The sequence below is a fragment of the Bufo bufo genome, chromosome 8, assembly GCF_905171765.1.
Source record: "Bufo bufo chromosome 8, aBufBuf1.1, whole genome shotgun sequence".
NCBI lineage: Eukaryota > Metazoa > Chordata > Amphibia > Anura > Bufonidae > Bufo > Bufo bufo.
Window position 1 is genome coordinate 59,848,458 of NC_053396.1, and position 14,939 is coordinate 59,863,396.

At 42.5% G+C, this 14,939-nt stretch overlaps 1 protein-coding gene across 2 annotated transcripts in view; it reads right to left on the minus strand.

The window, feature by feature from the left end:
• Positions 1-1,219: 1,219 nt before the first annotated feature.
• Positions 1,220-14,939, minus strand: part of LOC120977746 — a 61,610-nt gene continuing 47,890 nt past the window's right edge. For both annotated transcript variants that reach the window (XM_040405834.1, XM_040405833.1), the window contains 4 exons: positions 13,916-14,078; positions 13,415-13,580; positions 10,655-10,749; positions 1,220-1,495 (listed from right to left, as the gene is read on the minus strand). In XM_040405834.1, the coding sequence (XP_040261768.1) occupies positions 1,401-1,495; positions 10,655-10,749; positions 13,415-13,580; positions 13,916-14,078 (519 nt within the window). In that variant the 3' untranslated portion in view covers positions 1,220-1,400. The remainder of the gene's footprint in view (positions 1,496-10,654; positions 10,750-13,414; positions 13,581-13,915; positions 14,079-14,939) is intronic.

A 14,939-nucleotide genomic window follows, 5' to 3' on the forward strand; every position in this document is an offset into this window, starting at 1 on the left:
CATATGGTTTTTGAAACACAGATTTTACTGGACTGGTTTTTTGACACCATGTCCCATTTGAAGCCCCCCTAGAGTAAAAACTTCAAAAATGTGACCCTATTGTTTTGTTGGTACTATTTTAGGGTACATATGATTTTTTGTTGCTCTATATTACACTTTTTGTAAGGCAAGGTAACAAAAATAGCTGTTTTGGCACCGTTTTAATTTTTTGTTATTTACAACGTTCATCTGACAGGTTAGATCATGTGGTATTTTTAAATAGCAGGTTGTTTTGGACACGACAATACCAAATATCACTACTATTTTTGTTTGGTTTCAGTTTTACATAATTTTTTTTGTGTCTCCACATTCTGAAAGCCGTCGTTTTTTTATTTTTTGGGCGACTGTTTTATGTAGGGGCTCATTTCTTTTGGTATGAGATGACAGTTTGATTGGTACTATTGTGGGGTGCATATGACTTTTTGATTGCTTGCTATTACACTTTTTGTGATGTAAGGTGACAAAAAATTGTTTATTTAGCACAGTTTTTATTTTTTACGGTGTTCATCTGAGGGGTTAGGTCATGTGATATTTTTATAGAGCAGGTTGTTGATATAATTCTTTAAACAAAAAAAAATCATGTTTTAGTGTCTCCATAGTCTGAAGGCCATAATTTTTAAAGTTTTTGGGCGATTGTCTTAGGTAGGGTATTATATTTGCGGGATGAGATGACAGTTAGATTTGTACCTCTTTGGGAGCAATTTGTCACATGAGACAACACCTTTTAAAAAAAAACATTTTGTAATTGGGGTCTTGTGACTCCAACTTTGCATTCAACAGTCCCTAGCAGCTTTCACAAGTAGAAAATAAGCTGGGAAGAATTACCCACTTTTGCTCAATCTTAGATTCAATCTATGAAAATGTAGAGCATTTTGCTGTATTTATGCCATAATTTCATCTAGTTGGAACAAACCCCCCAATATCATGAAGCGGTGCCTGTATATTAGAGGCATAAAATCTGCCATGGGAGACCTCAGCTATCAGGGCCCATCTAGACTCAAAAGAAGGGTTCCATTAGTGATTACTGTAAATGATGGATTGGGAGAATGGAAAGCACAGCAGGAAACTGAGTACACCCCTGGGAAACTAAGAAACTTGGGGCAGAGTGGAGATAAAAATATTTATAAGCTGTTCATATTTGGAACTTAATGCTGAAAATGATTTAGTGGGACCAATATACTTTAGTTTGGCATTCAATTTTTATTTACTTCATCCCTGAAATATTCTCTTATCCAATAATATAGTGCACAGAGCAATAAATAAATAGAGTAAGCATACAATGTACATTCACATTCTATATTCCCACCTCAAAGACTACTATTAAGACAGACTACTGGGAGATTTGTCATGTCTGGTTGTCCTTATAATACGTCTTGCTCCATGTTCTTAGCCCTTTCAAATAGCTGCATAATTTTGGTAGCAGGCACACAGCCTTCTCGTAATATTGTAATAGATCCTGGAAAAAAATACAGAGAAGCAATTAATAATGTAATATAACAATAAAGCCATAAATCACCAGCAAAATATTGTTTGTTGTATTTGAATAAATTAAAGGATTGTCCAGTTTGGATGATCTTTTTCCACATTCTTTATAGAATTTATTTAAAAGTATAAATCAGGACCACTCTCCATTAGGCCTCTTTCACACGACTGTTTTTTGTGTTCCGTATACGGAACCATTAATTTCAATGGTTCTGCAAAAAAAACAGAATGTACTCCGTATGCATTCCGTTTCCGTATTTCCGTTTTTCTGTTCCGTTGAAATATAGAACATGTCCTATTATTGCCCGCAAATCACATTCCATGGCTCCATTCAAGTCAATGGGTTCACAAAAAAAAAGGGAACACATACGGAAATGCATTCGTATGTCTTCCGTATCATTCAGTTTTTGCGGAACCATCTATTGAAAATAAAAATAAATTATAATTAAACTCACCTCATCCACTTGTTCACCGAAGGTCCTTTTCCTTCCAGGTCATCAAAGAAGAAGAAAGAAGATGAGCCGGGCAGCGTGAACAAGTGGATGAGGTGAGTTTAATTAGTTTTTTTTGTTTTTTAACCCCTCCATCCCTATTTTACTAGGCATTCTGTAAAAATGCTATTATTTTGCTATTATTTTCCCTTATAACCATGTTATAATCAGGGCCAGTAATTTGGAAAGTTGCACAATTAGTGCTATGGCCTGTGGGTGGCTGGGTATTTGCACTTGCGTTCAAATGCCTGGTGTAAGGACATTTGTACCCTGCGCTGGAACACGGAAGTGGATGTAGTCGCTGGTGGTGCTTGCAAAGGTCCAGGTGCAGGGCAGGAGGCATGCAGGCCTTTGCCTTTGACAGGGGATTGGCCAGCACGTAACACAGGGGAAGAGGAGGCAGTGGTGTGACCCACAGACACAGAATGTGGACCCAGGTGTTCGGCCCACCTATTACAGTGCTTTGATGCCATGTGGCGGATCATGCTGGTGGTGGTGAGGTTGCTAGTGTTCACGCCCCTGCTCATTTTTGTATGGCACAGGTTAAAAATAACAATTCTTTTGTCATCCGGACTTTCCTCAAAAAAGCGCCAGTCTGCGGAACACTAACCCCTTGGCAAGGGAGATTTCCGCAAGGGGGTGCTCCGTGGAACCTTTTGGGGCCCTGTTTGGTGTGGCCCGCCTTCTCCCTTTTGCCACCCCACTGCCTCTTCCAGCCTGTTGCGGTGCAGAAGATCCCTCCCCCTGTGTACTGCTGTCCTTGCTTGGATTTCCACCTTCCCAGGTAGGTTCAGTGACTTCATCGTCCACCACCTCCTCTTCCACTTTCTCACTCTGCTCATCCTCCTGTTTGGTTGACCTAACCACTACCTCAGTGATTGACAACTGTGTCTCATCCTCATCATCAACGTCTTGAAACAGTAATTGCCGTTGAGTTATTGGCAACTGTGTCTCATCATCATTCACCTCATTAAACACTAATTGCCGTTCCCCATCGTCATCTTTTTGTTACTGTGGATGCTCAAGAGTTTGGGAATCAGGGCACAAGATCTCATGTCCCTCTTCAAGCGGGCTTGTCGAGAGGTCCAAATGAAGGAATGGCGCTGAATATAGCTCCTCGGAATATCCGAGTAAGGCCGGGTTCACACGAACGTGTGTGACCCGTGCCTGTGAAGCGGCCCGCAAATAGCGGGCCGCAATGCTTGTTAGCCGGCCGTAGGTCAGCCGCATCGGATCGCGGACCCATTCACTTTAATGGGTCCGCGATCCGGCCGTTCCGCGAAAAGATAGGACTTGTTCTATCTTTTAGCGGAACGGAACAACGGGACGTAACCCCAGGAGGCACTCCGTAGTGCTTCCGAGGGGTCCCGTCCCGTGCGGCCGTTCCGCGATTCCGGATTAGCGGACCCATTGAAGTGAATGGGTCCGCATCCGTGATGCAGAATTCACACGGAACTGTGGCCATGTATTGCGGCCCGCGATTTGCGGGCCGCAATACGGCCACGGGTCACGCACGTTCGTGTGAACTTAGCCTAAGGGATCACTTGTTTGCCAAGACTTTCCATGGTGGGAAGAAGGAGGATCAGGGTGAGGATTGTGTTGACCAGACACTTGGCTACTGAGACTGGACTTGGTGGAAGACAGGGTGGTGCTTAACCAACTGGAAGCATTATCTGCTGCAATCCAACTGACCACCTTGTCGTACTGGTCTGACTTCTTTCTTGTGCTCTGGTAGCAGGCACAGTTTCACCATGCCCAGAACCATGGCCTCTGTGTGCACCATCAGCATCACGGCCACTGCCTTGTCTCTTACTGCTCGCCTTTTTCAAATTAAATGATATTTATGATTGAAAGTCTGTCACACGTACAGTAGCATAGGATTTGGAAGTGTATGCTCAAACAAATTTAAAAAGGTATTTGGGATGTGGAAACGTCACACAGGAGATATCCCGCAGATAATGTCAATGCTGTCATCAGCGGCTATTAAAAAATTACAAGGAATGTCACAGGTATTTGGGATGAGGAAACGTTATACAGGAGAGGTACCACTGGTAATGTCACTGTCCGCAGCGTCTACGCAAAAAAGTACACTGTATGTCACAGATACATTTTTGAAGTGCACACGTTGCACTGCAGATGTGGCCCTGGTAATGTCACTGTCAGAATCGGACACCATCTATTGAAAAAATTACACTGGGTGTCACAGATAAATTTTTTCAGCGCACAACTTACACTGCAGATGTGGCACTGTTTATGTCACTGTCAGAGCGGACACCGTCTATTGAAAAAGTACCCTGGATGTCACAGATATTGTTCATAGGAAAAGGTCAGAAATTGATGGAAATACCACCAAAATGGTACTGGAACAGCATGGGGACGATGTCTGGATGCATCTTGGACTCCCAGGTCACTGCTGGGAACCATGTTGTCCGAGTTGTACGCAACTTTTACAGACTGACTAAAATACGCACAAATTGTTAGGAAACATTCTTTCCTGTACATTTACTTGTATATAAAGTGCAAGTTCTGCCAAAAATTACAAGCAAGAGGCACTTCGATACATCCTGTATATCACATAAAGGAGGGCCTCATTCACATTGTGGTGCAATTGTTCATGTAGTGGGACTCCTACACTCATAAAGCCTATGCACTAAGTGAAAGGGCTGCCAAAAAATACAAGGAATCAGCACTCCTATACACCCTTTGTTACACATAAAGGAGGGCATCATACACACCTTTGAAAAGTTATGATTGATGGCCTTCTGGCGACCCTCTAAAACATTTGGAGCAATGGCCTGCTGATCTGACCATCTAAAACATTAGGGGCGAGGGCCTGCTGCTGAGCTGACTCTATTAAACATTATGGTTGAGGGCCTGCTGCTGACCATTTAAAAAATTATGGGAGAGTGCCTGCTGCTTAGCTGACCATTGAAAAAATGTACAGTGTCGCCTGAATACTTCAGCTAGGAATAATGTAATAGGACTCTGGTTCTATTTTGTTGTTTTTCAGAACTGGAGCCATGATTAAGAGGGACAGCCGGGGGCATCCGTATTGCACCACTAGAGGTGAAATTCTTGGGCCGCTGCAAGACGAACCAAAGCGAAAGCATTTACCAAGAATGCTTTCAGTAATCAAAAACAAAAGTCGGAGGTTTGAAGATGATCAGATACCGTTGTAGTTCCGACCATAAATGATGCCGACCGGCGATCCGGCAGCGTTATTCCCATGACCCGACGAGCAGCTTCCGAGAAAACAAAGTATTTGGGTTCTGGGGGGAGTATGGTTGCAAAGCTGAAACTTAAAGGAATTGACAGAAGGGCACCACCAGGAGTGGAGCCTGCGGCTTAATTTGACTCAACACGGTAAACCTCGCACCGACATGGAAGGGATTGACAGATTGATAGCTCTTTCTCGATTTTGTGGGTGGTGATGCATGGACATTCTTAGTTGGTGAAGCAATTTGTCTGGTTAATTCTGATAACGAACGAAACTCCTCCATGATAACTAGTTACGTACCCCCGGGGGTGAGGATTGTTTTGACCAGACTCCTGGATAGTGAGACTGGACTTTAGGTGGGGGCCTACTGGTGAGCTGACCCTCTAAAAAATTATATGCGAGGGCCTGCAGGTGAGCTGACCCTGTAAAACATTACATGCGTGGGCCTGCAGGTGAGCTGACCCTGTAAAAGATTGTAGGTGAAGGCCTGCTGGTGAGCTGACCCTGTAAAAAATTATATGCGAGGGTCTGCTGGTGAGCTGACCCTGTAAAACATTATATGCGAGGGCCTGCTGGTGAGCTGACCCTGTAAAAGATTTTAGGTGCAGGCCTGCTGGTGAGAAGATCCTGTAATAGATTTTAGGTGCGGGCCTGCTGGTGAGCTGACCCTGTAAAAGATTGTAGGTGAGGGCTTGCTGGTGAGCTGAGCCTCTAAAAAGTTGTTGATGAGGGCCTGCAGGTGAGCTGACCCTCTAAAACTTTATATTCGAGGGCCTTCAGATGAGCTGACCCTGTAAAATATTTTAGGTGAAGGCCTGCAGGTGAGCTGACGCTTTAAAAAATTATATGCGAGGGCCTGCTGGTGAGCTGACCCTGTAAAAGATTTTAGGTGCGGGCCTGCTGGTGAGCTTACCCTCTACAAAATTATATGCAAGGGCCTGCTGGTGAGCTGACCCTATAAAACATTATATGCGACAAATAAGAATGTTCATATGATGGAAGAGGAGGAGGAGGATAAGAAAGGGAAGATTCAACCAAATACCCTTGTTTGTAGTTGGAGGGGTGCATGGAAATACAGTGTATTCAGTACATTATAAACAACACATTTAAAGTGCCTTTATGTAAATCAGCTTTTTTCTGGTGGAGTCGAGAAGTCATGGTCAGATAATTTTTTTAAGTGCACACGTTTCACTGCAGATGTGGCGCTGATAATGTCACTGTCCGCAGCAGACACAGTCTATGGAAAAAGTACACTGTATGTCACAGAATTTTTTTTGCAGCGCACACGTTACACTGCAGATGTGGTGCTGGTAATGTCACTGTCAGAATCGGACACCATCTACGGAAAAAGTACACTGGATGTCACAGATATTTTTGGGATTCGCACACTTTACACTGGAGATGTGGCGCAGCTAATAGTCCGCAGCAGACACGTCAATGGGAAAAGTACACTGGAGGTCAAAAATATTTTTGGGATGCGCACACTTTACACTGGAGATGTGCGCAGCTAATGTCGCTGTCTGCAGCGAAAATAGATATCGCTGTCTGCGCTAAAAATATATATTACTGCTGCCACACACAATAGTCCTTAAAAGGTCTTTTGGGTCTGTAAAGTTTTAGCAATTTAGCTCAGGTTGCGCAAAAAATATATATTGCTGCTGCCACACACAACAATAGTCCTTAAAAGGACTTTTGGGTCTCTAAAAAGTTTTTCAACTGAAAAAAAAAACGAATTTCACTCCCTACTCTATCTTTCCCTTCTTCATCACAGCTCTCCCTGACTAAGGCCTCATGCACACGACCGTTGTTGTGTTCCGTGTCCGTTGTTCCGTTTTCCATGATTTTCTGTGGACCCATTGACTTTCAATGAGTCCGGTTAAAAACTCGGATAATGCACCGTTTGTCATCCGCGTCCGTGATTCGTGTTTCCAGTCCGTCAAAAAAAATGACCTGTCCTATTTTTTTCACAGACAACGATTCGCGGACCCATTCAAGTCAATGGGTCCGAGAAAAAACATGGAGGCACACAAGATTGTCATCCGCGTCCGGGCGTCCGCATCCGTTTTTTTTCCTATCATTTTCACATTTTTTTCACTTTCCTTCATGTCTGGTGATCCTCCAAAAATCAAGGAAGACACACGGAAACAAAAACGGAAACGGATCACGGAACAACGGAACCCCGTTTTGCGGACCGTGAAAAAACGGGGTCGTGTGCATGAGGCCTAACACTGAGCCAAACACTTGTCATTGTGTTCTATATAGCACCCGAACACGTGTGCCGGCCAGCCAATCACTGTAATGCCAGCAGCCAACAATTACGTTTATTGGCTGAGAACTGGTGTTCGGCCGAACATGCTCGATCATCACTACAAGCCACTGTTTCTTATAACATTAACATGTGTGTGCATATAAACAGTGGCAGGGATCTGCCCCCGTTAAGGGATCATTTTTGGATGAATGGTCCCAACAAGCCATAGTTTTTTCTACATATTTAAACACCATCTTTCTAATATGAAAAAGCATAACACATGCAATGGCACAGTGTGTTTTTAAACATGCAGTTTGTTAACACCATCAACCATTTGTACAGGGAGTGCAGAATTATTAGGCAAATGAGTATTTTGACCACATCATCCTCTTTATGCATGTTGTCTTACTCCAAGCTGTATAGGCTCAAAAGCCTACTACCAATTAAGCATATTAGGTGATGTGCATGTCTGTAATGAGAAGGGGTGTGGTCTAATGACATCAACACCCTATATTAGGTGTGCAGAATTATTAGGCAAATGAGTATTTTGACCACATCATCCTCTTTATGCATGTTGTCTTACTCCAAGCTGTATAGGCTCAAAAGCCTACTACCAATTAAGCATAGGGTGTTGATGTCTAATGACATCAACACCCTATATTAGGTGTGCATAATTATTAGGCAACTTCCTTTCCTTTGGCAAAATGGGTCAAAAGAAGGACTTGACAGGCTCAGAAAAGTCAAAAATAGTGAGATATCTTGCAGAGGGATGCAGCACTCTTAAAATTGCAAAGCTTCTGAAGCGTGATCATCGAACAATCAAGCGTTTCATTCAAAATAGTCAACAGGGTCGCAAGAAGCGTGTGGAAAAACCAAGGCGCAAAATAACTGCAAATGAAATGAGAAAAGTCAAGCGTGCAGCTGCCAAGATGCCACTTGCCACCAGTTTGGCCATATTTCAGAGCTGCAACATCACTGGAGTGCCCAAAAGCAACAAGGTGTGCAATACTCAGAGACATGGCCAAGGTAATAAAGGCTGAAAGACGACCACCACTGAACAAGACACACAAGCTGAAACGTCAAGACTGGGCCAAGAAATATCTCAAGTCTGATTTTTCTAAGGTTTTATGGACTGATGAAATTAGAGTGAGTCTTGATGGGCCAGATGGATGGGCCTGTGGCTGGATTGGTAAAGGGCAGAGAGCTCCAGTCCGACTCAGACGCCAGCAAGGTGGAGGTGGAGTACTGGTTTGGGCTGGTATCATCAAAGATGAGCTTGTGGGGCCTTTTCGGGTTGAGGATGGAGTCAAGCTCAACTCCCAGTCCTACTGCCAGTTTCTGGAAGACACCTTCTTCAAGCAGTGGTACAGGAAGAAGTCTGCATCCTCCAAGAAAAACATGATTTTCATGCAGGACAATGCTCCATCACACGCGTCCAAGTACTCCACAGCGTGGCTGGCAAGAAAGGGTATAAAAGAAGAAAATCTAATGACATGGCCTCCTTGTTTACCTGATCTGAACCCCATTGAGAACCTGTGGTCCATCATCAAATGTGAGATTTACAAGGAGGGAAAACAGTACACCTCTCTGAACAGTGTCTGGGAGGCTGTGGTTGCTGCTGCACGCAATGTTGATGGTGAACAGATGAAAACACTGACAGAATCCATGGATGGCAGGCTTTTGAGTGTCCTTGCAAAGAAAGGTGGCTATATTGGTCACTGATTTGTTTTTGTTTTGTTTTTGAATGTCAGAAATGTATATTTGTGAATGTTGAGATGTTATATTGGTTTCACTGGTAAAAATAAATAATTGAAATGGGTATATATTTGTTTTTTGTTAAGTTGCCTAATAATTATGCACAGTAATAGTCACCTGCACACACAGATATCCCCCTAAAATAGCTAAAACTAAAAACAAACTAAAAACTACTTCCAAAAATATTTAGCTTTGATATTACCGTGTATACTCGAGTATAAGCCGACCCGAGTATAAGCCGAGCCCCTAATTTTACCCCCAAAAAAATGGGAAAAATTATTGACTCGAGTATAAGACTAGGGTGGGAAATGCAGCTATAATGCAGAGTGTATGTGTATATAATGCACACACTCTACATTATATACACACATCTGCAAGAGGGTGACTCCCTGTATTTAATGCAGAGTGTGTGCATTATATACACACACACTCTGCATTAAATACAGGGAGCCATCCACAGATCTCCCCCCTAAACAGTGCCATCAACAGATCCCCCCTAAACAGTGCCATCCACAGATCCCCCCTCCCCTAAACAGTGCCATGATGGCACTGTTTAGGGGAGGGGGTATCTGTGGATGGCACTGTAGGGGGATATGTGGATGGCACTGCCATCCACAGATCCCCTACAGTGCCATCCACAGATCCCCCTACAGTGCCATCCACAGATCCCCCTACAGTGCCATCCACAGATCCCCCTACAGTGCCATGCACAGATCTCCCTACAGTGCCATCCACAGATCCCCCTACAGTGCCATCCACAGATCCCCCTCCCCGACGCACACAGCAGTATTCTTACTTTGTCTTTGCTCCGGTAATACAGGCAGTGCGGGGAGCGGCGCTCACTCACTGACGTCACGCGCCTTCTCCCACTAGGCGGCGCAGGCGCGTGACGTCAGTGATTGAGCGCCGCCCCCCGCACTGCCTGTATTACCGGAGCTAGACTAGACTCAAGTATAAGACGAGGAGGCTTTTTGAGCACAAAAATATGTGCCAAAAAACTCGTCTTATACTCGAGTATATACGGTAATGAGTTTTTTGGGTTCATTGAGAACATGGTTGTTGTTCAATAATAAAATGAATCCTCAAAAATACAACTTGCCTAATAATTCTGCACTCCCTGTATACCCATAGCTATATATGTCATATGTTATTTGCTATTGCTATCGTTGTGTTCAAGAGCTCAAGATGGCGGAAGGAAGAGGAGGGAGGAGAGAGAAAGCAAAAATGAGTAATACATTTTTAAAACATATGAATTGAAAGAAAAGACAAAATCTGAGATCTAGGAGACCTCAGAGTGTTATATACCAATTTTCAGGCCAATTGGAACAACTTTGATTTGTGACAAATCGATTTGAAAAATGCAACAAATTGAACAAGAAATTTTTTATTTTTTTTTAAAGTTTGCTCATTTCTTTTACATACCTTCATCTATTTTGGTGCAGATTACAACAGTTGATCCCACAATCTCGTTGGAATAACCATCACACAAAACAGCATCCAATTTCTGGCTCAGACGGCTATGGAAAAAGTACATACATAATGATACACAATTATAAGACATTATTAAACACTAGACAATTCTTTATATTTTCAGTGTAATATGATGTTATAAATATACAACATTAAGCCTTTTTCACAAGGTCAGAGTTTAATCAGTGATTTCCATTATTGATTGTTTGCAAAAACCAGGTGTGGGTTAAAAACACAGAGCCAATGCAAAGTTTCCATTAGGCTGGGTTCACACTTGAGCGTTTTACAGCGCGTTCAAACGCGCTGTAAAACGCTCAACACATGAAAACCAATGCTTCCCTATGGCCCTGGTTCTCACTTGAGCGTTTTACAGCGCTGAAAAACGCGCTGTAAAACGCCCTACGCTCAAACAAGTACTTGAGCTTCTTTGGGGCGTTTTGACGCGCGTTTGTGGCCATAGGACATTGCAGTCAATCACACAAACGCGTGTCAAACGCGCGTTTACTATTGCAAAAAACGCTCGTCAAAAACGCGCGTTAAACGCGCATATCAAAGACGCTCAGGTCTGAACCCAGCCTTATACCTTATCTCTTTGCAGGCTACACTCCTGGTTTTGGCTAGCAAACACTGCTGGAAATCAATGACCAAACACCAATAATTGACGTGTAAATTAGGCCTAAAGGTACATATGAATACTGCCTAAATAAAAGACAGATATTTGCATCAGTTTACATTGCTACCTCATTTACATAAGCAATTGAAATAAGCAATCCCAATCCGAACATAATCTCTGTTAAAAAAAAAATGGAGCATCCTGATAATACAGCAGCAGTGTTGTGGATAATTCATCTTCCCTGTAAAGGGCCAATAGTATGGCTGCAGTATGTCTCCCACAGAAACAACGCAAGTGTGTTGTGTCCTGCCCATTCATAACACAAATAAGCACAACTGTTATGAGTAAACTAAACCCAGCTGCCTATCCATATTGGGAATAAAGGCTATTTGTAATTGCAGTACCCCAGACCTGGGGGTATCTGCAGTGGTTTGTAATGCAATGCTTTTGTAATTCTTATGTTATTTCACACTTTATGCTATACACTTTGTACAGCAGCAAATGGAGTACAATTGACAGTAGTTAGCAACAGGAATGGGACTTACCATTCCACTCCTTCCCTCTTGGTAGGAGTTGGCTTTTCTTACTTTCTACCAAGGGAGAGGCTGAGATACAGGTGAAACTTGAAAAATTAGAATATCGTGCAAAAGTCAATTTATTTCAGTAATGCAAATTAAAAGGAATTGCATTAATGCACAATTGAGACTTTGGGGTTTCATAAGCTGTAAGCCATAATCAAAATTATAACAAATAAAGGCTTGAAATATCTCGATTTGCATGTAATGAGTTTCTCATATATTAGTTTAACCTTTTAAGTTGCATTACTGAAATAAATGAACTTTGCACGATATTCTAATTTTTTCGAGTTTCACCTGTAGTTAGAGGAGATGGTTGAAGATAGTGAGGAGTGAGGGAGTATGCGATGCAGCTTTGGCTCAACCAGGCCATGAGGACCAACAGAGGACCAACAGACCAACAGAGTATGCACATCAGGGAGGACAATTAATCCTGAGAACGCGCAGGGTCTGTTTTAAAATAACAGGGTCATTTATAAAATTGGCTAAAGTAGAACTGGCTTAGTTGCCTATAACAACCAATCAGATTTCATCTTTCTTTTTCCAAAGGAGCTGTGAAAAATGAATGGTGGAATCTAATTGGTTGCTATGGGCAACTAAGCCAGTTCTATTTTATACCAGTTTGATAAATCTCCCGCAATATGTTTACTGAGGTGTCCGTCTGATGGCTATTGCAAGTCTACGGTGTCATGGAAATATTATTAGGATGTGTTTTTAATATATTGTGTATTGTCATCATGTCTCTCAGTGCCAGGGTAAACCATTGGAGTGGATATTTTCCTGTGTATGTTGAGACACAGCTACCGGGCGCAGAGGTCTCCGTCGGCGAATGGTCCATGTGCTATGCGCTGGGCTTTGGGCCGGGGGAGACTGATGTGTTCAACGGAGCAGTGTTTTCTTGGCGAATGTATGGACGCCGGCTAGGGCCCCCACGCAAGATGCAGATTTATTGGCTTAGCATGGATACATTTGTTAAGAGAACAATATATGAAAAGAACGTGCGTTTGTTGACTCTAGTGCGCCTGATCAGCCGCTGGAGATAATGACGTTGTCCTGTAAATAAACATGCATGAGGATCATATTAATTTTTTTTGTCATTGATCACCTTGCAAGGCTGGATAAAGTTCACTCCAGTGGTAATGGGAGATTATTGTATACAAGTGTTTGCTATGTTATTTTTAATAATGGTGGTTTCTCATCTTCCTGTATCATCACTTCCTGTATGTTTGTTACATGAAGGAAGTGGTTGGGTGACGGGCCGGCCACTTTCTATTGTTGCACCCTTTTGTGATTAAGAAATAAAAGTGAGGAGACTGGGCAGGAGGGAAGGCAGTGCTCAGCAGAACTCAGGATGAAAACACCTTTGTCTGAGTCTTGATGAAGAGATTTACCTTTCTTTACACAAAGTCTGATGCAAGCTAATTTCTACTACACATATTTCTATTACAACAGTCACCTCAAGATTTAATAGCAACACATAATAATAACATTTCTTGATTATACTCAGACTGTTATGCTTCTTACCTTATTACATGATCATGGTGAGTGCTGTCACTTTCTCCACTGGGGTTGGCAGATGTTATGGCTAAAGGTCCTGTCATGTCAACAAGATGGGCTGTGACTGAATGATCTGGAACCCTGATCATTATGGAGTCAGTGGTGCCAACATATTCATAAGCAGGGCCCACACCTAGAACACACACACAAAGCTAAGCTCTGTAAAAGTTTCACCTAATAGATTTAGTACAATACTTAAATGTCTGCCTTTAAACTGTTCAATTATTAATGCAAGGAGTTTCATATTTTAGAATATCAAACATAAGACACAAAACACAGATAGATTATGAAGCAATGTACAACTAAATATGGAGCAAAATACAGTTAATACATATTGACAATGTACTGCACATGGAGCAAAGCAACAGAAAGAAATGCCAATCTAGGTACTAACGTATATGTTATGCCTTTTTATAAAGAGAATATACACTTATAATACACAAGTACTACTGCATATGAATGACTTACCCAGTCGTTTTAGCCATTCACCTTTCTTTACAATGCAGCTTATCCCTCCAGGATAAACTAAGTCCATGAATTTCCACAATAGCGGACTGAACGGAGGATGTATTACCCTCAACTGCTCCAGGTTAGAAATGCATATACAAATGGGTTTTTCTGAAGGTCGTTCCTACAGAAAACAGTAACAAATGACAGAGTTATTGAACTAATGCATTACAGTGCATTCAGAAAACTTTACACACTTTCACTTTTTTTTCACGTTTTGGTCTTGTGCTGAAATTTATAAAAAAAAATCATGTTCCCCCCCTATCAGTTTGCACTTAATACCCCATAATGAGAAAATAAGTGAAAACAGAATTTTAGAATTTGGTAATGTATAAAGGAAAAAGTGACATTTTAAATGGACATAAGTAGGGATGAGCGAACCCGAACTGTATAGTTCGGGTAAGTACCGAATTTTGGGGTGTCCGTGACACGGATCCGAACCCGAACATTTTCGTAAAAGTCCGGGTTCGAGTTCGGTGTTCGGCGCTTTCTTGGCGCTTTTTGAAAGGCTGCAAAGCAGCCAATCAACAAGCGTCATACTACTTGCCCCAAGAGGCCATCACAGCCTTGCCTACTATTGGCATGGCTGTGATTGGCCAGTGCAGCATGTGACCCAGACTCTATATAAGCTTGGGTCACGTTGCGCTGCACGTCACTCTGCTGATTGAAGCATAGGGAGAGGTTGCAGCTGCGACGTTAGGGCGAGATTAGGCAGATTAACTCCTCCAAAAGACTTCATTCTGTGATCGATCTGCAGCTGTGGATCATTGAAGTGCTAATATTGACTTGCTCACTTTTTTGAGGCTGCCCAGAGCGTTTTTAGATCACTTTTTTTCTGGGGTGATCGGTGGCCATTTTGTGACTTGTGGTGCGCCAGCACAAGCTATCACCAAGTGTATTTAACCATCAATAGTGTGGTTATTTTGTGCTATATCCTACATCAGCTGCAGGCTGAGCCTGTGTCACCGAAGTGCATTTAACCATC